General features: G+C 35.7%; 1 protein-coding gene across 3 annotated transcripts in view; it reads left to right on the forward strand.

Annotated features, from left to right (window-relative positions):
- Nucleotides 1-24,860, forward strand: part of YES1 (YES proto-oncogene 1, Src family tyrosine kinase) — a 67,306-nt gene that overhangs the window by 31,183 nt on the left and 11,263 nt on the right. For all 3 annotated transcript variants that reach the window (XM_019418347.2, XM_019418346.2, XM_019418348.2), the window contains exons 2-8: nucleotides 14,345-14,617; nucleotides 17,115-17,214; nucleotides 20,247-20,345; nucleotides 21,611-21,714; nucleotides 21,801-21,950; nucleotides 23,275-23,430; nucleotides 23,608-23,787. In XM_019418347.2, coding sequence (XP_019273892.1) covers nucleotides 14,353-14,617; nucleotides 17,115-17,214; nucleotides 20,247-20,345; nucleotides 21,611-21,714; nucleotides 21,801-21,950; nucleotides 23,275-23,430; nucleotides 23,608-23,787 — 1,054 coding nt within the window. In that variant the 5' untranslated portion in view covers nucleotides 14,345-14,352. The remainder of the gene's footprint in view (nucleotides 1-14,344; nucleotides 14,618-17,114; nucleotides 17,215-20,246; nucleotides 20,346-21,610; nucleotides 21,715-21,800; nucleotides 21,951-23,274; nucleotides 23,431-23,607; nucleotides 23,788-24,860) is intronic.

Consider the following 24,860-nt stretch of genomic DNA (forward strand, 5'->3'; position numbering starts at 1 on the left):
CACAGTCGAACCTGTGTTGTTGAAGAGTCAACTGTATTAACCTGATTCTAACACAAACTTACTTCAATTTGAAAGGTTTTCACTTTAAGTACATTTTGCTAAAATGTGTATTTATACTAGCTAATAAAGCAAGAACTTATGCTAAACAGAGCAGTCATCATGATACCTACTGGACTTAAGAAGAACCATGGAGTGAGCACCTGATGGCCAAACCCCTGATGGTCAGCAGGTTAGGGCTTTTGCTTGCACCCCCTCCCGCCTGCCTTCATATCAATGCAAACTCAGAAACAGGCAAATCAAACAGTGGCTGAAAGAAATTATGGGAACCTGGAGTAGATCACAAATGAATCAAAATTACAAGTAAGTAGAAGTTGTGAGATAGGGAACAGCTATCTTAGTAGAGTGAAGTAGTTGGTTAAAGCATCAGGAATACAGAAATAGAGATGCTGAATCCACATATGGTAAGGAAGCAATAAGCTCCTACCAATAAAGTAGTGATTACCTACTGTCAAGACATGCATTAAAACTCAAACACCAGCCTTTTGAAATTAATCTGTATGATCAGATTGTTTTTTAGTTTCTGACTTTTATGAGATTTGTACCTCCTCCCCATTAGCATTTTTATCTTTAGAATAAAACCCCTTCTTGAGTCCAAAACAACCTGCCGAGCATTAAGCTGAGTATAAATTTTAGACTTACCATGCAGGCACATAAGGAAATAATACTTTAAAAATTATTTTTCCTTCTTGAAATTAGAAGGAAAATGCCACAGAGTACTTTAACTGATGATAGTAAAACACTTAAAATGTCCATTTGTTTGAAAGTGGTCATTATTAAAGAATAAATCTTTTGTCTGTTGTATAAGCTGAAGTACAATTTTGGGGCGGGAGAGTTCATACTCCTTGCACTTTAATAACATTAAAACCAGGGAATGGGGGCGCCTGGGTGGCGCAGTCGGTTAAGCGTCCGACTTCAGCCGGGTCACGATCTCGCGGTCTGTGAGTTCGAGCCCCGCGTCGGGCTCTGGGCTGATGGCTCGGAGCCTGGAGCCTGCTTCCGATTCTGTGTCTCCCTCTCTCTCTGCCCCTCCCCCGTTCATGCTCTGTCTCTCTCTGTCCCAAAAATAAATAAAAAACGTTGAAAAAAAAAAATTAAAAAAAAAAAAAACCAGGGAATGAAGTGTTTTTTCTGGGTATTAATTTTTAAGAACGTTTTAAGTGGCCATAATGGATTTACAATCCCCCTGCCCCTTAAAAAAAAAAATGAAAAACAAAACTGGGGCACCTGGGTGATTCAGCCGGTTAAGCATCCAACTTCGGCTCAGGTCATGATCTCATGGTTCGTGGGTTTGAGCCCCACGTGGGGCTCTGTGCTGACAACTCAGAGCCTGGAACCTGCTTCAGATTCTGTGTCTCTGTCTCTCTCTGCTCCTCCCCCACTCAACACTCTCTCTCAAAAATAAATAATAAACATTAAAAAAACAAAAAATAAAACCCCTAAAAACTGAAGATGTGTTTTCAGATGTTAGACAACAGCAGTGGAAATACATGACCCCTGAAATATGAGAAACAAAGTGAGCTGTATGGTCATCTAATCATGCCAACTTTCTACCTAGAGGCACAGTCTGAATTACAGAGCAAGGAGAGGGATCTTGGGTAAAGGGACAGTGGTCTCAACAAGTTGAGGAGACAGAGATCAGAATTCATGGAGGCTGAGGCAGCTGAAAGTTGGAGGGCAAAATTCTAGCAGAAGGACGCTATGTAGAACAATAATTCTGAAAGCCTCTCTAGAAGTCTCTCTGACTTTATTTTTCTCTGAATTTAGGAATGTATGTGTGTAGAGTGAAACTATATAAAGCCAGGCAAAGAGTGACCAGGTTGATCTGAGCTAATGGCCCTTTGAGGTTATAGAGGGCTGGGAGGTATTTGAGTTTTTACTAGCTAAAGGAAAAAAGGCCTTGTTGATCATTCAGCACTTTCAATAGAAACCCCTAAGGGCTGCGGTACTAAAGTACATTGGTAAAGAACATCATGAACAACTTTATGCAAATATAACTTTAACAGGTTGGATAATTAGATCTTGAAAGTTATAAGTTACCAAAATGTAACAAGAAAAATTGAGAATGTGAGTATGTTAAAGATATTGAATTGGTAATTTAATCACTTGATTAGCATAATACCTTCTAATCACTTGATCACATAATACTTGATTAGCGTAATACCTTTCTCTCTTCTAGGTCCATCCATGTTGTTGCAGATGTTAAAATCTCATTCTTTTTTGTGGCTGAGTAATATTCCATTGTGTGTGTGTGTGTGTGTGTGTGTGTATCACATCTTTATCCATGTATCTATTAATGGACACTTAGTTTGCTTCCATATCGTGGCTATTGTAAATAATGCTTCAGTAAAATAGTTTTGAATTAGTGTTTTTGTTTTCTTTGGGTAAATACCCAATAGTGAAATTACTGGATCGTACAGTAGTTCTATTTTTAATTTCTTGAAGAACCTCCATACTGTTTTCCACAGTGGATGAACCAATTTACATTACCACCAACAGTGCATAAGGGTTCCTTTTCTTTACATCTTCACGAACACTTATTTCTTTTTGATATTAACCATTCTGACTGAAAGGAAGTGGCGTCTCATTGTGGTTTTGATTTGCATTTCCCTGATGACTAATGATGTTGAGCATCTTTTTATGTGTTGGTCTTTTCATGCGTGTATCTTCTTTGGAAAAATGTCTGTTAAGTTCTTCTGCCCATTTGTCAATCAGATTATTTGTTATTTTGGTGTTGAGTTGTATAAGTTCTTTATATATTTTGGATGCTGACCCCTTATCAGATATATCACTTGCAGATATCTTCTCCCATTTACTGACTTGCTTTTTTGTTTTGTTGATGGTTTCCTTTGCTGTGCAGAAGCTTTTTATTTTGGTGTAGTCCCAATAGTTTATTTCTGCTTTTGTTTCCCTTGCCTGAAGAGGCATATCCAAAAATATTTGCTAAGGATGATGTCAAAGAGATTACTGCCTGTGTTTTTCTTCTAGGAGTTTTATGGCTTTGGGTCTCACATTTAGGTTTTTAATCCATTTAGAAGATTAACTCTTCTTTAAATGTTTGGTAGAATTCACCTGTAAATCCATCTGATCCTGAACTTCTGTTTGTTGAGAGTTTTTTGATTACCACTTAAATTTTGTTGCTAGTCATCATTCTGTTCATATTTTTTATTAATTCCTGATTCAGTTTTGGAAGATTGAATGTTTCTAGGAATTTATCCATTTCTTCTTGGTTGTTCAATTTATTGGCATATAATTTTTCATAATAGTGTCTTATAATCCTTTGTACATCTTTGGTGTCAGTTGTTACTTCTCCTTCATTTGATTTTATTCATTTGGGTCCCCTCTGTCTCTATTTTTCTCTCTGTGTCTCTGTCTCTCTGTCTCTGTTTTTTTTGTTGTTGTTGTTGTTCTGTTTTTCTTTTTTTTTTTTTTAAGATGAGTCTAACTAAATTACCAATTTGATCTTTTCAAGGAACCAACTCTTGGTTTCATTCATCATTTCTCTTGTTTCATTAGTCTCTGTTTCACTTCTCTGATCTTTATGATTTTCTTTGACTAACTTTGGGCTTTGTTCTTTTTACAGTTTCTTTAGGTATTAGGTTAGGTTGTTGTTTTAAGATTTTTCTTGTTTCTTGAGGTAGACCAGGATTGTTGTAAATTTCCCTCTTAAAACTGTTTTTGCTGGGTCCCAAAGATTTTAGAGCCTGCATGCAGGAGTGGGGGAGGGGCAGAAAGGGGGAGGCAGAGAATCCCAAGCAGGCACTGCACAGTGGCGAGCTGAAACCAAGAGTCAGACGATTAACTGAGTAGCTACCCAGGCACCCTACGCCGGTTTGTTTTTAATTTCATTTGTCTCTGTGTATATTTTTATTTCCTCTCTTCTTCACTGATCCATTCATTATTTAGTAGTGTGTTGTTTAGCCTCCACATTGTTTGGTTTTTTCCTGCTGTTTTCTTGTAATTGATTTTTTATTTCATACCATTGTAATCAGAAAAGATGCCTGATAAGATTTCACTTTTCTTAAATTTATGGAAACTTATTCTGTGGCTACATGATTGATCTTGGAGAATGTTCCATGTGCACTTGAAAATAATGTATATTCTGTTGTTTTGGGTTGGAATGTTCTGTACATATCTGTCTAATGTGTCACTCAAAGACACTGTTTCCTCATTGATTTTTTTGACTGGATAATCTATCCATTGATGTAAGTGATTGTTAAAATTCCCTGATAATATTGTATTAATGTTAGTCTCCCTTTATGTCTGTTAAAATTTGCTTTATGGATTTAGGTGCTTCAGTGTCAGGTTCGTAGATATTTACAATTGCTATAAGCACTTGTTGGATTGATACCTTTAGCATTAAGTAATGCTCCTTTGTTGCTTGTTACAGCCTTTTTTTAAAAGTTTATTTTTGTGTAGGGACGCCTGGGTGGCTCAGTTGGTTAAGCGTCCGATATTGGCTTGGGTCATGATCTCACGGTTCATGCCCCATGTCAGGCTCTGTGCTGAGGGCTCAGAGCCTGGAGGCTGCTTCAGATTCTGTCTCCCTTGCTCTTTGCCCCTCACCCACTTGTGCGCATATGCGCGCTCTCTCTCTCTCTCTCTAAAATAAAACATTAAATAAATAAATATATGTATGTATGTACATATGAATGTCTGTTTTGTCTGATACAAGTATTGCTACCCTGGCCTTCTTTTTTCGTTCTATTTTGCCTGGAGTATATTTTTCCATTCCTTTACTTTCAGTCTGTATGTGTGTCTTCAGGTTTGAAGTATGTCTTTTGTAGGCAGCATGTAGATGGGTCTGGTTTTTTTTAATCTATTCTGTCACCTTATGTCTTGTTTGTTTTTTAAAGTTTATTTTTATTTATTTTGAGAGAGAGAGATAGCAAGTGGAGGAGGGGCAGAGAGAAAGGGAGAATCCCCAGAGGGCTTGCACTCATAAATGGGTCACAGGCCTCACAAACCGTGAGATGATGACCTGAACCAAAATCCAGAGTCAAGCTTAACTGACTGAGCCACCCAGGTGCCCCACCTTATGTCTTTTGATTGAAACATTTAAACCAGTTACATGTAAAGTAATTACTGATAGGTGTATACATATTGCCATTTTGTTAATTGTTTTGAATTATTTTTTCTAAATAATTGTTATTTCAAGATAACTGTTTCTTGCTCTCTTTCGTTGCAATTGATGATTTTCTTTAGTGTTATGCTTGGCTTGGCTTTCTCTTTATTTTTTGTTTACCTATTAAAGGTTTTTGGTTACCATAAATTTCATACATATGTGGGTTTTTGAGAGGGAAAAGAAAGACTTCGGATTGTTGAGAATGTAGAGCAACTGGAATTCATATTCGTTGCTGGTAGGGATACCAAATGGTACAGCTACTATGGAAAACAGTTCAGCTTCTTATGATAAAGGGTATGCTTAACTTTATATGCGCAAGCAGTTTCATTTCTAGGTATTTATGGTGGTGGGGTACAACATATGTGCCCACACAAAGACTTGTACAAGAATATTCATAGTTACTAATAGCCCCAAACTGGAACAGACCAAATACCCATTAACAAGTGAATGGATAAATAATGGTATATTCCTAAAGTGAAATTCTATTTAGTGATAAAAATTATTGAACTACCTATATATGTAGCATCATGGAAGTATCTGAGATAGACAATGCTTGGGGGGGGGGGGGCGGGGGAGGGAGCCAGATACAAGAGACTACACATGGTATGAGTCTATATATATGAAACTCTAAAAAGGATAAATCTTGAGTTAGACAAAACAGATCAGTGATTGCTTAGGGCTAGGATTGGAACTGATAGGAAAAGTGTACGACAGAACCTTCTGGAGGTGATTGAAATGTTGTATATTGTGAGTGTAGTATTGGTTGCACAGTTGTAGATATTTGCCATAACTCATTGAACTGTACACTTTAAGTGGGTGCATTTTATTGTATGTAAATTACACTTCAAAGTTGATTTTAAAAATAGTTTAGGAAAAAATTTGTAATAATACCTAAGAGAAGAAATTTCCATAATTTTAAGTACATATTTCTCAAAAAGTCTTAAAGTAGTAGTAATATTCAAAGTAAGAATTAGTTTTGTGTTTGAGCAAATATTCACACACACTATGCTCTATCAAATACCGATGTGAAATAGCTTGCTAGGAATTTTAATTTTACCTTTATAGGCTGTGAGTTTTACAATAGCTCAGATTTCTGCAAACACTTTAAAGGGAGTTTAGGATCTCTTTTTGGTAAGCTATTGAATCCTGACAGATTGAAAGGCATTAATATACTAACTATTGTCAGGTGATTTGAGTAGTTTATTATTGAGTAGTTATTATTCCACCTTCAAGTTAACAGAGAACAAAATGAAAACTGGCTTATACAGTAGATATTATTTCACATAATAAGATTTCTGGAACTAAAGTGTGTTCTAGGATTATAGTAGGGTTTACATTTCAATACCTGAGCAGTATCATGAAGGACCCAAGTTCCTTTCATCTTTCTGCCTTACTATTCTTACTATGTTAGTGTACTCCTGTCAGAGGAGTGCTTTGCCATCCCTGGATGGTTGTCTCAGATTTAGGCATCACAGATAATAACACCTAGGGAAGGAAAATGGAATATTCCTATTTTGTATTCCTTTTTACAAGTGAGGGAAACATCCGAGAAGCCCATGCTCATGGCTTAACACATTTAATTGCGGGAAGGGATAAGACTACATGAATGGCTTGAATGAAACATTATTTACAATGAAATTGACAAATGGAAGGTTAACAAAATCAGATAATTACTTTTTATTAAAGTAGGGAGAAGAATGGCTGAGTAACCCAAGTATATGCTGTATTAGATTGTGCTAAGGCTCTGAAGGACAGGGACAGTGAACTAGACAAAGAAATAGAAAATGTCTTGATAAAAGTGTATGTCCCCAACTTATGAAGATGCTGCATTCCAAAAATTCTCCATATTTTCATGGCCTACTAAGTACTAGCTTACTGCAGTCTAGCTTTTATCTTCATGATGCTACAGCAGAAATGCTCTTGCTGCAGTCACCAATGAGCTCCTAATTACCAGTCAGCGGGCCTATTAAAATCAGTTGAAATACTACTTGACTTCATTTTGGTCTGTAGCATTATTAGACATTTTCTTCCTTAAAGTCTTTTTATTCTTACTGTCCTATTCTGTTTCTTATTTTTTTTTTCAATGTTTGTTTATTTTTGAGAGACAGAGACGGAGCGTGAACAGGGAAGGGGGAGGGCCAGAGAGAGAGGGAGACACAGAATCTGAAGTAGGCTCCAGGCTCTGAGTTGTCAGCACAGAGCCCGATGCGGGGCTCGAACTCACAAACCGTGAGATCATGACCTGAGCCAAAGTCGGACACTTCACCAACTGAGTCACACACGTGCCCCATCTTATTAAAAATGTATTACATTATTATAAATGTATTGTAAAATATTGTAAGTAACAAAAAGAATTCTTTGTTACCCACATTTAATATATTAACATTTCTCTATTTGCTTTACGTTTCTTTCAAGAAAGAAAAAAATTGCAACAGGTACAATTGAAACCTCCCAATCCATTCCACTCTCTCGATGTTCTTTTCCAACCATGTTTTTATATTTATGGAAGTACTCCCAGCTCTAATTGTTGCTTCCTAATTTCTTTGCCTATTTATTCCCTATATGTAGGTATCCTGTACCGTTATATGAATTCTTCAAACCCCTGCAAATCTTTCCTTGTGAAAATATTTTTGTTTACTCTTTCTCTGGTTTCTGCCTTTTTCCCTAAGTTTTAGACATATTATCAATCCTCTACTAGATGTTTTCAACATGATGCCCCAAAGGCACCTAAAACTAACATCTGAATGAACTCCTGTGTCCAGAAAAACCTCTTTCTCTTCTAATTTAGTTATGGTATTACTCTGCACCCAGTTCAAACTAGAAATCTTGGAGTCATCTATTCCATAACACACATATCATTAACTATTTTAGTGTTTGGTAAATACTGGCAAGTGAATAAATAACTCCTTTTTCTTCATATCTCCTCTACCTATATCCAACTGATCATCTACACTTCATATTCTACTTAATATTTACTTCGTTAGTGTTTTCCTCTCATCTCTGGCCCCATAGTGTTTCTGCTTCTGTCCCTTATCACATGGGGCATTGCAGTAGGTTTATAGCTTGGCTGTCATCATTTCTTTCTTTGCGCTCTTTAATTCATACTTCTACCATAGTTATTTTTAAACACATATTGTCGCCTGCTGTTCACCTTTTTAAAAGTCTTGAATAACTTCCCAGTGCTCCCTGGATAAAGTCTGAAATAATTCCCTTCATGTGTAAATTGTCCTCTACCTTTAGCCTCTGTCCCACCATCTCATAGACACCCCCATATACTCCTGTCACAGAGATGTTTTCTTCCCTAAACACCATGCTTTTCAAACGTCTGAGCCATTCTGCACTTTTCATTATTCCTGGAATAACCTATTTCCTCTTTCCCAAATCTCCAGCTCTCAAGACCCAGGTCACATTCCCCTTTTTCAAAATTTTCTTTCCCAAGCACTCTGGACAGAGCTTATAACTTACTTTGTAGTCTCGTGGTGTTTTATACATACTTCGCCTCCACCATTTTTCACATTTTACAATACTGTACTTGTTTCCTATACTTACTTGTTACCTTTTTTTTTTTAAAGGGACCATTTCTTGACATTTCCAGCTCTTTATAGTGTTTAATAAGTATGTATGTGTATGTTAGCAGTGTGGAACTTGAAGAGGCTTTCCCATATAACTGTTCTAAATGATGCTATGTTTCTAGGACACCCCATAAAAATCTGTTTAACTCATGTTGCACCTGAAGTTTAAAAATGTAAATCATATCCTACATTTTTATAATCCTGTTTCTAAAGGAGATGGGAAGCAGTAATAACTCCTTTGTGTTCATACTGGGGTGCTGGACCAAAAATGAGTCTATCCAGGCATCTATTGGAAAGGGCAAATTGGTAGAAGTGAGAAGTTGGACCAAAGACTCTGGATTAAGAAAAAAGGCCGGAGGACAGTTAAGAGTAGTAATGGAAGACTGGAAGCAGGGGGAGGGGGGGAAAGTCTGACTCTGGAAGGAAGAAGGGTTAAGTCAGTGATGTTTTCCAGAGAGAAAAGGCCTAAGCAACAATTGCAGATAAAGAAAAAGATGAAAATGAGGAATTAAGGGAGCTGGGAATACAAAAGGAGGTGGGTGAATAATTATGGTAATTGCAGTTATGAATCGATATATTTCAGTTGGCCTGTTTTGTGAATATATATTGATTGTTGGTTAAAATCCTCCCTTCATCTTTGAGTATTGAGTCAAAATTTGCCAATCTGATAAGCAAGAAAGGTACCTTTTAAAATTTGCATTTATTAGAGGACTGGAAAGGTCGGACATCTCCTTATACTGCTTATTGGCCTTTCATATTTCATTTGTAAATTATCTCTTGATAGGCTTCCCTGTTTTTTTGAGGGGCTTTTTTTTTTAACATGTAAAATGTCAACCAGTTTTCATATGTGTACATTTCTGTGTTAGACTGAGTAAGAACATGAGCAAGTACAAAGATACTTTCCCTTTGCTCATATCTTTAACTTTGCTTAAGACTTTTTTGTCCCTACTCCTGTTCCCCACACAGAAGTTAGATAATCATGCATCTAGGCTTTTCTTTTAAGGTTTCTACTTTTACATTATGCTTTAAAACACTTTTCCAACTAGATTATGAAACATGGTGAGTTTCTTCTAATACTTTTAGAGGCAGATACCTTTTATGTAATTAGCTTATAGTTCCCTCAAAGTGTGTTCATTAGAAATTTAAATTTCCACTCCCAGTTATGTTTTGATGCTTATACTTAACTGTCACATCTTAAGAATATACTCATTTAAGATAATCTGAAAATCTTCCAGCTTTGAGGTTCTGAGAGTTTCTGTTTTCGTATTTATAGCTACATTTATTTTATAGTGCTTAATTTTTTTTTTTTTTTGCATTTTTATTGTTTTAAGTAATTTACACCCAATGTGGTGGGTCCAAGATCCAAAGTTGCATGCTCTACCAACTGAGCTAGCCAGGTGCCCCTAGAATGTTTTTTAATTGAAGTATAAGTGGGGCGCCTGGGTGGCGCAGTCGGTTAAGCGTCCGACTTCAGCCAGGTCACGATCTCGCAGATCTCGCGGTCTGTGAGTTCGAGCCCCGCGTCAGGCTCTGGGCTGATGGCTCGGAGCCTGGAGCCTGTTTCCGATTCTGTGTCTCCCTCTCTCTCTGCCCCTCCCCCGTTCATGCTATGTCTCTCTCTGTCCCAAAAATAAATAAAAAAACGTTGAAAAAAAAATTTGAAGTATAATTAATATACAGTGTTAGATTTCAGGTATTCAACACAGTGACTTGACAATTTCATACAATACTCGGTGTTTACCATGATAAGTGTAGTTGCTATCTGTCATCATACAATGTTATTACAATATTATTGACTGTATCCCTTATGCTGTACTTTTCATCTCTGTGACTTATTGTACCTCTTAATCTTCTTTACTTACCCCATCCCTCCACTCTGACAACTACCAGTTCTCTGTTTTTAAGAGTCTGGTTTTTTGTTTGTTTGTTTGTTTTTTAGATTCCACATATAAGTGAAATCATATGGTACTTGTCTTTCCCTGACTTATTTTACTTAGCATAATATCCTCTAGGTCCATCCATATTGTCACCTATGGCAAGATCTCATTTTTTTTTATAGCTGAATAATATTCCCATTATTTACACACATCCCACACATTTATCCATTCATCTATGTATAGACACTTGGATTGCTTCCATATGTTGGCTATTGTAAATAATCTTGCAGTTAACATAGGGGTGCATAGTGGAATTGCTGGATCATACGATATTTCTATTTTTGATTTTTTTTTAAGAACCTCAGTACTGTTCATTACCGTCAACAGTGCATGAAGTTTCCCTTTTATCCACATTCTTGCCAGTACTTGTTATTTCTTTTTGGTATTAACCATTCTGATAGGAGGTAATATCTCATTGTGGATTTGATTTGCATTTCTCTGGTGACTAATGATGTTGAGCATCTTTTCATGTCCTTTTATGTATATGTCTTCTTTGGAAAAATGTTCAGTTCTTCTGCCCATTTGTCAATCATTATATGTTTTTTTGGTGTTTAATTGTATAAATTATTTTTTTTTTAATTTTTTTTAAAGTTTATTTATTTTTGACAGATTCAGAGTGCGAGCATGAGCTGGGGAGGGGCAGAGAGAGAGAGGGAGACACAGAATCCGAAGCAGGCTCCAGGCTCCAAGCTGTCAGCACAGAGCCTGATGCGGGGCTCGAACTCATGAACTGCAAGATCATGACCTGGGCTGAAGTCGGACGTTCAACCGACTGAGCCACCCAGGCTCCCCTAATTGTATAAATTCTTTATATATTTTGGATACTAACCTCTTATTGGACATATCAGTCGCAAATATCTTCTCCCATTTACTGAGTTGCTTTTTTGTTTTGTTGATGGTGTCCTTTGCTGTGCAAAAACTTTTTATTTTGGTGTAGTCACAATTGTTTATTTTTGTTTTTGTTTCCCTTGCCTGACAAGATCAAAAAATATGTTGCTAAGGCTGATGTCAGAAAGATTACTACTTAACATTTTGTTTTTCTTCTAGGAGTTTTATGGTTTCAGGTCTCACATTTGTGTTTTAATCCATTTTGGGTTTTTTTTTCTTTTCATTTTGAGTGTATTTTTGTGTATAGTATAGGAAAGTGGTCCAGTTTCATTCTTTTGCATGTAGTCATCCAGTTTCCCCAACACCATTTATTGAAAAGACTGTTTTTCCCCATTGTATATTCTTTCCTTTGTCGTAGATTAATTGACCATGTAAGCATGGGTTTATTTCTGGGCTCTCTATGCTGTTTCACTGACCTTTGGGTCTGGTTTTATGCCAGTACCATACTGTTTTGATTGATTACTATAACTGTAGTATATCTTGAAATGTATGATTATGATACTTCAGTTTTGTTCTTTCTCAAGTCTGCCTATCCTATTCATTTCCTGTGTGGTTCTATACAATTATTAGGATTATTTGTTCTACTTTTGTAGAAAATACTGTTGGTATTTTGATAGGGATTACATTGAATCTGTAGACTGTTTTGGTGTTATAAACATTTTAACGATATTAATTCTTCCAGTCTATGAGTATGGTATACCTTTACATTTGTGTTGTCTTCAACTTCTTTCATCAGTGTTTTATAGTTTTCAGTGTACAGGTCTTTAACCTCTTTAGTTAAATCCATTCCTAGCCTTTTCTTTTTTTTTAGCGTAATTATAAATGGGATTGTTTTCTTAATTTCTCTTCTACTTTATTATTAGTGGGTAGAACTCCAACAAATTTCTGTATATTAATTTTGTAGCTTCTAACTTTAGTGAATTCATTCATCAGTTCTAATAGTTTTTGGTGGAGTCTTTAGGTTCTCTGTATACTGTATTATGTCTCTGCAAATAGTGGCAATTTTACTTCTTCCTTACCAATTTGGTTGCCCTTTATTTCTTGTCTGATTACTGCAATATAGCTACATTTTAGATGTTATATAGCTAAGGTCATAAATATTCAGTCGTTGTGAATTCATGAGGCAATCATCTTAATCACTCACCTACTTCCTTTTGAATGCCATGTAAGAAAGGAAAAACTGTAAAATTAGAATGACCCTTAAAAGGAAGTGAATTAATGAAATCCCCATTAGTGCTCCCATAAGAAGTGAATAAAATAATGCAGATTTGTAATATTAGTAACCTATTATATGAGTCATGTTTGTAAGATGCACAAAGAGATGAGTAACTCTTGATTTTAAGAAATGTATTGCCAGTAATTTGGGGGTAGGGTGGGAATTACACCAGTAAGCAAAAAACAAGATACAAAATGGTAAGGTAAGCATTCCATATAAAAATCTCCCCAAAAGTACACTGGATGTTTTAAGGAAGACAATATTTTGCCATTTATGGGGAAAAGCCTGAATGGAAAAGTAGCATTTTTGGTGACATTCAGTGAATGGATAGAACTATAGCAGGTAGAGAAGTTTTAGATGTAAAAATCCCCACAAAATTGGGAAAGCACAGGGCATATGTATTGGGGAAACAGGAAAGTGTGTGTGTGTAGATAAGCATAAGGAAATAATAGGAGATAAAGTTGGAAAGATAGAGTGGGATTGGATTTGGTAAGCATTGGGAGTGTGACTGTAGATAAGGAAGAAAAAAGTTACAGAACTACCCTGTTCTATACGTGGTAGCTACTAGCCACATATAGACACTGAGCACTTGAAATGTACCTGGTCCAAATAGAAATGTACTATAAGTTTAAAATATATAACAGACTTCTGAGACTTAGTACCAAAAAAAAAAAATGTAAACTCTGTCATTAAAAATTTTTTTATTGATATGTTGAAATAATTGTATTTTATATGCAGTAGATTAAATAAAATATATCATTTAAATAAATTTTATTTTTTATTAAAAAATTTGTTTATTGTTTATTTATTTTGGGAGAGAAAGTATGCACACATGCTCACGCATGAGCGGGAAGGGGCTGAAAGAGAGGGAAAGAGAGAATCCCAGGCAGTAACCGTGAGATCATGATCTGAGTCGAAATAGAGTCCACCGCTTAACCAACTGAACCACACAGGCGCCCCTTCTTTTTATATTTTTTAACTTGGCTGCTAGAAGATTGAAAATTATATATGTGGCTCAGATTATATTTCTATTACAGAGGGCTTTTATAGATAGAAGGAATACAGCTGGTATTTGCTAGTACTTACTACGTGCCACATATTGTCTGGAACCTGTAATAAACTTAAGTTAATCCTCATAGAAAACTTTATGAAGTGATGTTATTATTATCCCTCTTTTTCATGTAAGGGTAAGGTGCAGACAGGTTGGGCAGCATACTCCGCTAGTATGTAGAAAGCCAGGATTCAAATGTAGGCGCCTCTGGCTTCAAAGCCAGTGGCTTTCCCAGCACACTATGGCATGTTGTCATTGGACCATTAAAGGTGGTTGAGTTGGAGAATGATATGATTGGAATGATGCCTCAGCAGACTTGTAATAAAGATAAGTAAGGAGAAGAAACTCCATTTTTAGTTGTCTAGTTTTTTATTTTGTTAATGTTACTTTTTTGTGGAAGAACAATTCCTTTATTAAAGTGAAGTTTTAAATTGAGTTTTTTTGAAGTATCCTTTATATTAACCGCTTCTCAAAATATTTGCCTTACCGCCTTTGTAGATTTGATAATGGGCTGCATTAAAAGTAAAGAGAACAAAAGTCCAACCATTAAATATAGAACTGAAAGCACTCCAGAGCCTGTCAGTGCAAGTGTCAGCCATTATGGAGCAGAACACACTGCAGTGGCCCCATCGTCTTCAACAAAGGGAGCATCTGTGAATTTTAACAGTCTTTCCATGACACCATTTGGAGGATCCTCAGGGGTGACACCTTTTGGAGGAGCATCTTCTTCATTCGCAGTGGTGCCAAGTTCGTATCCTGCTGGTTTAACAGGTGAGATTTAAATGGACAGTTCTGTTGTCTGTTTGGGAATGTGACCTTAGGCAGTACATTCAAAGAAAGATAACTGCTTGTAAGAAAGGTAAGTTCCTGGGGGACTTAATAAGTTTATGTGAAAATTAAACTTCTAACGTAAAAATTAAAGTGTTATTGTATACATAGATATTGTTCTGGAAAATTTGGTGATTATCGACTGGTTACACCATTATTTCATTTTTCATTTTTCAAGTAATTATGAAGTGCCTGCTATGTGGCAGGTCCTGGGGTTATAAAAATTAAAAACATGTACCCCTCCCTCAAGAATGTTATAAGTTTTCAGGTTTATAATGTACTATCCAGTATTAAAATATTATAGTAGTTACTTAATATTAAATGGTAATGTAGTGATGATGGTATTTTTTTTTTATCAGATACTGATTGATTTTAAAAAGAAAAGTCCTAAGGCTCAGAGTTAAATGATTTTTTTTTTCAGAGCCAGAGATAAGCAAGAGAGACAAGGTTTAATGTTCTGTTCCAGAACTCCATTTATTACTTTATGATTTACTTTCAGAGAACAGGAAGAAGTGACAGCTGACAACCTTTCATGGAGCCAGAAATGCTCTAAAAAATTAGTTAGAAACTTTAAAAAGATTCCTTTTGTGGAAGGTTTCCACATCAGGATACTTTTTCCCTTGAGTAACAAAACATAACTGGTTTTAAAAAGGTAGAGTGAGCTCTAGGATTCCTTGATATAACAGTAGTTTTTTAATGTCATCAAGGACTCGAGTCCTTGATCTCTTTCCAGTAGCCCTTAGAGTTTCTGCTTTAACCTTAGGCTTGGCAAAACAGCTGCTAGCATCAAATTGAGCAGCAACATGTGTCCTTACTTAACCATCAGAGGGGGCAAAAGTGGAATCTGTTCTATAAGCTTGGACTATAAATTTGTCCCTTCAGTCTGCTTACCTCTAAACCAATAATAGTGCCAGAGGAATGCCATAAGTGAATTCTATGAGACTGTTCGTTTTGAGGAGTTGTGGACATCAAAGGGTCAGTTATAGTTTAATTCCCAACTCCCTAGCTCTAAATACCTCAGTAACGGATCGCCATGATGGTGTTCTCAGTTATCATCAAAAGTTCAAGTTATTTTCAGAATTATATGTTTGGGAAAGACAGTAGTCCAGAATGGTTCAAGTAAATGTTGATCCTTAAGGACATAGTTTAGTTACCTAAGCACTTTACTTATGTCCATTTAATAAAGGTGAAAGCCCTTTAGCTGATCAAGGAAAGCAGTCTTGAGATATCATTTGATCTGAGTTTTGATTGATGAGAATGACCTAAATATGTGCAGAGCTGGAAAAAGAGCTTTCTGGGGAAGAGAGAACAACAGCAGAGTTTAGGAGGTACAGATGAACCTGGCAGTTTTGAGGACCAATGAGGACAACAGAGAGTAGAATTGATTACTGTAAGATTGAAGGGTTAGGATTACTCAGGACCTCAAAGACTCTGGTAAGAAGTTTGGATTTTATTCAAAAACCAAGAAAAAGCAGTTGAAGAAATTTAAATAGAGGATTTGCATAATTGAATTTACTTTTTTTAAAAACCACTGTGGCAACTAACTGTGTGGAGAATGTATATAAGAAGTGGGTTAGGAGGCTACTTCTCTCAAGAGTCCTAGCAGAGATAACAAGGGTTTGGATGAAGGTGGCAGCAGTGGAAATGGAAAAGAAAGTAGATAAGAGGTATTTTAGAGGTAGAGCTAACAGTGCTAGTATAGGGACTTGGCTGACTACCTGATCAGATAGTGCCATTTGCTTAGGCATTCAAGTAGACATGTCAGATAGGCAGTTAATACATGACTGGAGCTCAGGGCAGAAGAGTAAATCAATCCATTCTATTCTTCTGTTTGCAGGTAATGGTTTAGTTGTGTAGTGTCCTGATCTGTTAAGCATTTGTGTACAGTGCTCTGTATGACAGTTATTTTTGGAATTTATAATTCATATCAGTCATATCACTTAATTTCTAAGAAAAACAAGCCATTTTTAACTTTTAAGTGTTCAGTATACTAACTAATCTTACTAAATCCCTAGCTGTTACTAGGAAGGATCAGTCTTACAGATGGAAATGTTCACCCATTGTTTATCAGAAATTGAGATGATCAGTGCCAGTAATTTGCAGTACTTGTTAATGCTTTTTCTGCCAAAGAATTAATTTGAACTTTGACTGTCTTTCCAAGTCAGAGACCTTGCTACTATGAGCCAGAGTTAAATTTGTTTCTGTAGGTGTATAGAATTTTAGAATTTGTAGCTTACAGTAGTTTCATGGGAAGTCTTAAGAGAGCATCTTTTTAACTAAGCTCTAGCTGCCCAAGTCTCCATTTAAAAATAGATTCTGGAGACTAGGAAGAAAATTATGCTTAGCTTTTTTGCTGACAATTTTTTTTCTCTATTTTACTTTATCCATATAATTACCTTGGTTGTTTTTTTGTTTTTGTCTTTGTTTTTGGCTCCGATAGGTGGTGTTACTATATTTGTGGCCTTATATGATTATGAAGCTAGAACTACAGAAGACCTTTCATTCAAGAAGGGTGAACGGTTTCAAATAATTAACAACACGTAAGTGTTGGGAATGTTTTGTGAGGGAGAAGTACTGACAGAAACCTAGTCTTCATGCCGAAACCACTTAACTGGTTGATTTCTGAATCATGAGAGTGGTGAGGCATGGGTCTCTGCCCACTGGGTTGGATGATGGATTTAGTTTCTTGAGACACATGGCATAATAACTACTGCTGTAGCCAGAAGTTATTACTTCTACAAATTGTGCTGCAGTGTGTGTTTTGCCATGAACAGTAGAGATTAAAGAGTGAAGAATGAGGGAGTAGATGCAAGTAAGTACATTACTTAAAAAAAAAAGAAGTCTATAGAATTCTATGTTCCTGTTTAAGTATAAGATGATTTAAGGATCTTAATTCTTTCTCTTAAAAAGACAAAGGAAAAAGTTCAGGGAGGGAACCCCAGCATCCCGAACTGATCACATTAAGTTGCTTTTGTTCTTAGGTGATTCTTAGACATTCAGTGTCCCATTAAGAATTCAACGCTTGAATTGAAAATTCAATTCTTTGGGGGTGCCTGGGTTACACAGTTCATCTCCCCCCACCCTCCCCGACTTGCACGCACTCTCTCTCTCTCAAATAAAAAGAAAATAAAATTAAAAAAAAGAAAATTCAGTGCTTGTTATGGAAAATAAATCCCATAATTTCATTAGCAGGCATAACAACCAGCTCATAACTTATCAAAATATATATTATGGTCTCTTTACTTCCAGTCATATTTCCAAACTTTCTTGTTCCCATTTGTTATCTATTATTGTTCCAGAATATAAAATATGATCATGTCTCTCTGCTTTAAAATCCTACAGTAGCTCCCAGTTGCTGTCAAGATAAAAGGAGTAACAATGATAGACGTGAGTCATGGAGCTGCTTCCCCTTCTTCACTTAACTGCGCAGCCATAGTAAATTGCTTATAATTGTATGAATACACTGGGGTTTCTCACCTTTCTTTTTCTTTTTCTTTTTTTTAAGTTTATTTATTTTGAGGGAGGCAGGAGAGAGGTAGAGAGGGAGGGAGAGAGTGAATCCCACGCAGGCACCGTATTGTCAGCACAGAGCCCATGTGGGGTTCAGTCTCATGAACCGTGAGATCATGACCTGAGTGGGAATCAAGAGTCAGATGCTTAACCAACTGAGCCACCCAGGTGCCCCCTCACCTTTCCATGCCTTCACACGTAGTTTCTTTTTTCTGGAATGGGTCTTTCTGTCTCTCCAATTTTTTTTTTTTCTTTTGTCTGGCCAACCCTGCTCATCCTTCAAAACATATATTCCTGTATCATTTCTCAAGGATGCCTTTCTTGACACTCTTCCTCTGCTATTGGCCCACACCCCATCTCCTGCTGGATTCAGTGTCTGCCTTACTGGTTGAGGTGGCACCATCTACAAACCTCAATCATAGCTGCCATCACTACTTTGGATTATAATGTATCATGTGCTTTTCATTCTTCTAGACCAGTGGTTCTCACCTTGGGGAAAAATTGTCCAGGGACATTTGGCAATATCTGGAGACATTTTTAGTTGTTATAGTCAGGGTCCCTCTACTATCTTCTAGTGGGTAGAGGCCAGGGGTATTGCTGAACATCCTACAATGCACAGAACAGCCCCAACAACAAAGAATTATCCAGCACAAAGAGTCAGTAGTGCCAAGGTTGAGAAATTCTTCTCAGGCTGAGTTTCTGAAGGGTACAGACTGTCTTTTTACTTCTGTTTCCAGCATACCTTCTCATAAAGTCTGTCACTTAAAGGGTATTCAGTAAATGTTTGAATGAATCATGAGTGGTTAGTACAAATGCAAACTTTGCAGTTTGTGTGTCTGAAAGTGCCTAATACATACGAGGAAACTACAAACTAAGCTTATGAGTTCGTCAGTACTTGAAATGCCAAAGGATTTTTCATCTCATTTTTTAGAGAACAAATTCTCCTCAGTCATTTATAAAATTTCAATTTAGATAAAATATTTTCATTACTTCTCTCTGGCAAAGCAAAACATGCATTTAATTTTTAGTGGCAGAACCCACTTATATCTTCCTCATTAGAGACTGATAATATTTGCTTTTATGTTAATTTTGGAAAAGTCAAGTCTCATGTATTGCAAGCTAAATATAATTCTCATGTTCTGAATTGATTTTAGTGTTACTTAGATATTTATGGCTAACATTTTGTAAATATACTTTATTCTCAGAGTTAAATTTTTTATTGTTCTTGCCTGTTGCCTACAGGAGTTCTAAGGCATCCTGATTTTTTTTCCCCTACAATGACTAAAAAGGAACATTCTGATTTTATGTACTGTTGAAAGCATTTGACAGTAAAAAAGAACGAAATACTGATAACATGCTATAACATAGATGAACCTTGAAAAAAATTATGCTAAGTGAAAAAAGCCAGTCCAAAAGACCACGCCACATATTGTATAATTCCATTTATATGAAATGCCCATAAACGCATGTCCATAGGAACAGAAAGTGGATTTAGTGTTTGGCAGTGTGGGGGGAGGCTTGGGGAGGAGTAGGGAATGACTGTTAATGGGTACAGAGTTTCTTTGCTGGAGGGGTGGGGGGGTGACGAAATATTCTAAAATTGATTATGGTAATGGTTGCACAACTCTGAATATATTAAAACCCATGACATCTTAAAGGGGGAATTTTTGGTGTGTAAATTATATGTGAATAAAGCTTTTAAAAAAGAAAACATTGAGTTGAAACTGAGTAATTTGAAAGATTTACCTCCCAAATTGTTTTAGTCAGTATAGTTTATTGTTTTAGGTTGTAAGAATTGTGTAAAAAAAGGGATCTTATAACTAAAATTAAACTAACTTTTGTTTGGAGGAGAAAGACGCAGTTGTGCTTTTGCTTTTAGCCTTATTCGTTTAATTCATGTAACCTATTTTTGAGTATTCTTTTGAGTTTAATTCTTGATCAAATGAATGCATTAAAAAATGGAAGTAATACCTCTTTCCTACATATATACAAGGCAACGCTGTAATAAATTGTGTCCTGAGCAGTTGTCTACCTTGGGTAATTGTTGTTTTATGTATTACAGGGAAGGAGACTGGTGGGAAGCACGATCAATTGCTACAGGAAAGAACGGCTATATCCCTAGCAATTATGTAGCCCCTGCAGATTCCATTCAGGCAGAAGAGTATGGCCCTACTTCATATTTTATTAATTACTTTGATTTTAGAAAATGTTTTAGTGCACATTCTACTTAGCCACAATTTTACACACATACAATTACATACCAGCCTTAATACAGCTAATACATCATATTAATAGGAGATGTTACTTGAAAATTAATAATTAATGCCATAGTATTTGCTTACAGTAGGATCATAAATAATCTGCATTAATCATACTATAATGCCTAGTCTGTATCCTTTATATTTTCTCTTTAAAAACATCATATTAACTCTTTATATTCTGCAAACTCTCTCACTTCAAAATTTACCCTCAGTTGATAGTGTTGTATCAGTGTTAATTTCTTGACTTATGTGCTTGGTCTGTGATTATGTAGGAGAATATCCTTGAGAAGTACACACTGAAGTATTTAGGATAATGATTCAGAATGTTTGCAACTTACTCTAAATTGGTTCAGAAAAAGTACACAGAGTAAGAGAATATGACAAAGTAAAATTTTAACATTTAGGAAATCTGGGTAAGGAGTATATGAGTGTTGTATGTGCTATTCTCACAACTTTTAAAAAATTAAAATTCACCTTCAGTGACATAATATTTTTAGATCAAACCAAGAATGTCTGGGATTTGTAATAATACTACTTTGTTTTCGTAACACAACACGTAACACAGTGCCTTGCACAGAGTAGGTGCTCTATCAGTGTTTGTTTTTATTGCTTTTACAATATGTAATCTGTCTCTGTAACTCTGTTCTGCTTGACACTTGTTACTTCTTGTTTTATTCTGTGAGCTTCTCCACAGCAGAGACTTATTTTTATTCACAAATCTGTATTAAATCAAACCCACGCTAATTTAGAGTTGCTAGTAATTTGGATATAGTTTACTTGCATTTTACTGAATACAGATGATCACACTGTTACCAGGGAGCCACTTCTGTTCTTCCTACTGCACTCTTCGTATTTCCATCTGTCAGGGACCTAGAGGTTCTCTCTGTCATTATTGTCTTTACTTCTCTGATCCTGTGACTTCCGGGTGAAGTTTAAGAGACTGGTTGAATAGTCAGTACCTGGAAATACTAGGACAGTATGTTCTGACAGTAGTATTTGTAATACTTCTATTTAGAAAAGATCTTTTATTGTGTTTGCTGTGTTTTTAAGCTGTCTTCTGAAGCTCTTTGTTGTCACCCCTCCCCTCCACTCGAATCTTACTGATACTTATGTAAATCTTTCCAACCCTTACACATTTCTAACTTAAAACACTGTTTTTTCCCAGGTGGTATTTTGGCAAAATGGGGAGAAAAGATGCTGAAAGATTACTTCTGAATCCTGGGAATCAACGAGGTATTTTCTTAGTACGAGAGAGTGAAACTACTAAAGGTAATTATAATGTAATGTAAGTATAAAAGTTTTCTTGGACCGTATTTTGAGAAAGATACAGAAAAAGTATTTGTTTCCCTCCTTAGGTGCTTATTCTCTCTCTATTCGTGATTGGGATGAGGTAAGAGGTGACAATGTGAAACACTACAAAATTAGGAAACTTGACAACGGTGGATACTATATCACAACCAGAGCACAATTTGATACCCTGCAGAAGTTGGTAAAACACTACACAGGTATGTGACGATTTCACACGTGAAAACTATTTTTAAATGTTGTATATTATGAGGACAGAATCTCTGTTTTCATTTCTTGTAAGGTTTAGCTCAGTACTTTACACACAGAGTGTGTTCTATAGATGTTGTTGTATTGTAGTTTTAAAATGAAGAACAGGTAATACTTATTACCTGAATTAGGTTCTTAGATACGGTAAAATTCGACTACCATTATTTGAATCCTTGTATCTAACTGGAGTAATATTTACATTGGGGTTTCGTTTCATAACAGCTAAAAACCAAGATAGATTGTGACAATAAATAAAAAAGCATAAAAGCAAAAAATTTTTAAGGAACATTTATTAAGTAGGTAAAACTAAATACTTAAAAAGCCATATCAGATGTCTTTTCAGGTTACATTCCTCTGTATGGGCTGGATCACATAAAACTTCCTAAAATATAAATCCAGTGAAATTTAATTCTGCAGATGCATTTTTCTTTTCCTGGAAAACTAACCTATAGCAACTATAGACATTCTTTTGGTTTTTCAAGGACCTTTGAAAGATATTCGGTATCAGATTCTTCTGTCTCAAAATTTTGCATTGCTGATTTAATACATGAATGCATCTGAAAGTTTTTAAATTCTTAATACTAGAGGTAAGGGAGTTCCCATGGCAATCTCTTCTTCAGTGACAGCTAGCTACAAACAGCCTACCAAGTCAACCACCAATCTTGACATTGAAGAAACATGTTAGCGAGCAGTTGTAATTGCACTGGTTAGTATGTGGATTTTTGTGGTTACTTATTGAAAATGGGAGGCAACGTGTCTTATATTCAACAAAAGATTGGATAAGCAAGATTCACAAGTCAAGCCATTGTGAATTTGGGATTCCCTGTTTAACAGTTAATGGTAGCATTCTCCTTAGGACGAAGTAAAGCACAGTGGTCAAAAACATAACTTTGGAGGTAACCAGAACTAGGGTTTGAATCCCATCTCCATCACTTACTAACTGGGTGACGTTAAGAAAGTCACTTAAGCTTTTCAAGACTTACTTATATGAGATATTTATAAAGTTCTGAATTAGTACAATAGCTGAGACATAATAAGTATTCAATAAATTATAACCTTAAAAAGGTATTTAACAAAAAATGTTTTGCTTTTTGTATGTTTTGTTTCTTATATACGTACAACTCCCTTTTTTGTGTCTGTGGTTTTAGCATAAAACTGATAAAACATTATGTTTTTGTTTTCTTTAATTTAAACTTTTAAAAACATTGATATACTATATATACCTTAATTTTTGTAATTAATTCATTTTACAGTGTAGTTTATTCATTTATCTAGAACATGCTGATGGTTTATGCCATAAGTTAACAACCGTGTGTCCAACTGTGAAACCCCAGACGCAAGGTCTAGCAAAAGATGCTTGGGAAATCCCTCGAGAATCTTTGCGACTAGAGGTTAAATTAGGACAAGGATGTTTTGGTGAAGTATGGATGGGTAAGAAATCTGAACTTCTGGTTTTTTTGTCATTTGTTTAGCAGTAGATTAAAGCACCACAACTTATGATAAGATATACTAAAATATTTAAGGTAACTGCTCAGTGCTGCTCACTGAGGTTTGACTTAAAATCTCTTAATAAATAGATTAAAATAGTAAAATATGTTGTTTCTCTAGGAACATGGAATGGAACCACAAAAGTAGCAATCAAAACACTAAAACCAGGTACAATGATGCCAGAAGCTTTTCTTCAAGAAGCTCAGATAATGAAAAAGTTAAGACATGATAAACTAGTTCCTCTATATGCTGTTGTTTCTGAAGAGCCCATTTACATTGTCACTGAATTCATGTCAAAAGGTATGTATATATTAGTTTATTTTTAGAGTATTCAGGTTGATAAATTTTTTAAAAAACAAGTCTTCATTTCTATTTTTATGCATACAAATTTTTTTAATGTGTCGTGTTCTCTAAGATTTTTATGTAGACATTTGAAAAGAGAAAATCTAACATTTTATTTAATGGAGTAGTGATTAGTTCCAGTTATTCCAAAGGAGAGTACAAAGTTTAAGAGGAAAATCAGGCCAGCCCAATTTATGTTGAAAGTAAGTAGTCTTTCATTCCATTTGGCTAAAGGAAATGGGATAGCTAGGAAAGGGAAAAAAAATATTTCTATCAATTAAAATAATGCAGTTAGATATTTATATCTTTAGTCCTAAAGCAAAGAAATCAGGTGAAATTAAGGAAATTAATTTTATCTTATTTTAGTGTAAACACAGTCTCTGTATTCAGGATTCCTAGAAACTTTTCCCCACTATTGTTCACTAACATTTCTCCATTCTCCCAAACTCTAGACCCAAAGGTGGGATCTTTAGTAACAGGGTTGTTTGGGGCCAAGATAAAGAGAAGGGACAGATGATGCTTTAAAAGAGGAACCAGTAAGTACTAAATATGTTGCCGGTCCCACTTTTACCCTCTTGAATTTTATCTTTTTTTTTTTTTTTTTCTTCCTCTTAATGAGTCACTCATCCATAATTAAAGCTACTGGTTATGTCATCTCTCTTCAGTAGTCCATCTTGGCCAACAATGTAGTTCCATCTAGTGGTGACAGGGCCAACTACAAGCTGCATATTTGCTGTAGGAAATCTACCCCCCACCTCCCAAAGGAATAGCAAGACCAAAAATTAAGAACTGATGTAACCTACTAATTGATAGCCAAAACTTACCTAATACCCTGAAGGCACATGGCACTTTTTGGAAAGAATCTCTACTGCAAACAACTGCCAAATAACCCCTTTCAGAGTGCATTGGATGCATTGTATAAGGAAGAGAGAAAAGGGACAAGGAGGAAGTTTAAATCAAGATATTGATAGCATAAGAATGTAATGGAGGTAAAGCTAATGGTCCATTTAGCTTTGCATATTGATTTCAAG

This window comes from Panthera pardus, unplaced genomic scaffold, assembly GCF_024362965.1.
Source record: "Panthera pardus isolate Hobbes unplaced genomic scaffold, ASM2436296v1 HiC_scaffold_15, whole genome shotgun sequence".
NCBI classification, from domain to species: Eukaryota; Metazoa; Chordata; class Mammalia; order Carnivora; family Felidae; genus Panthera; species Panthera pardus.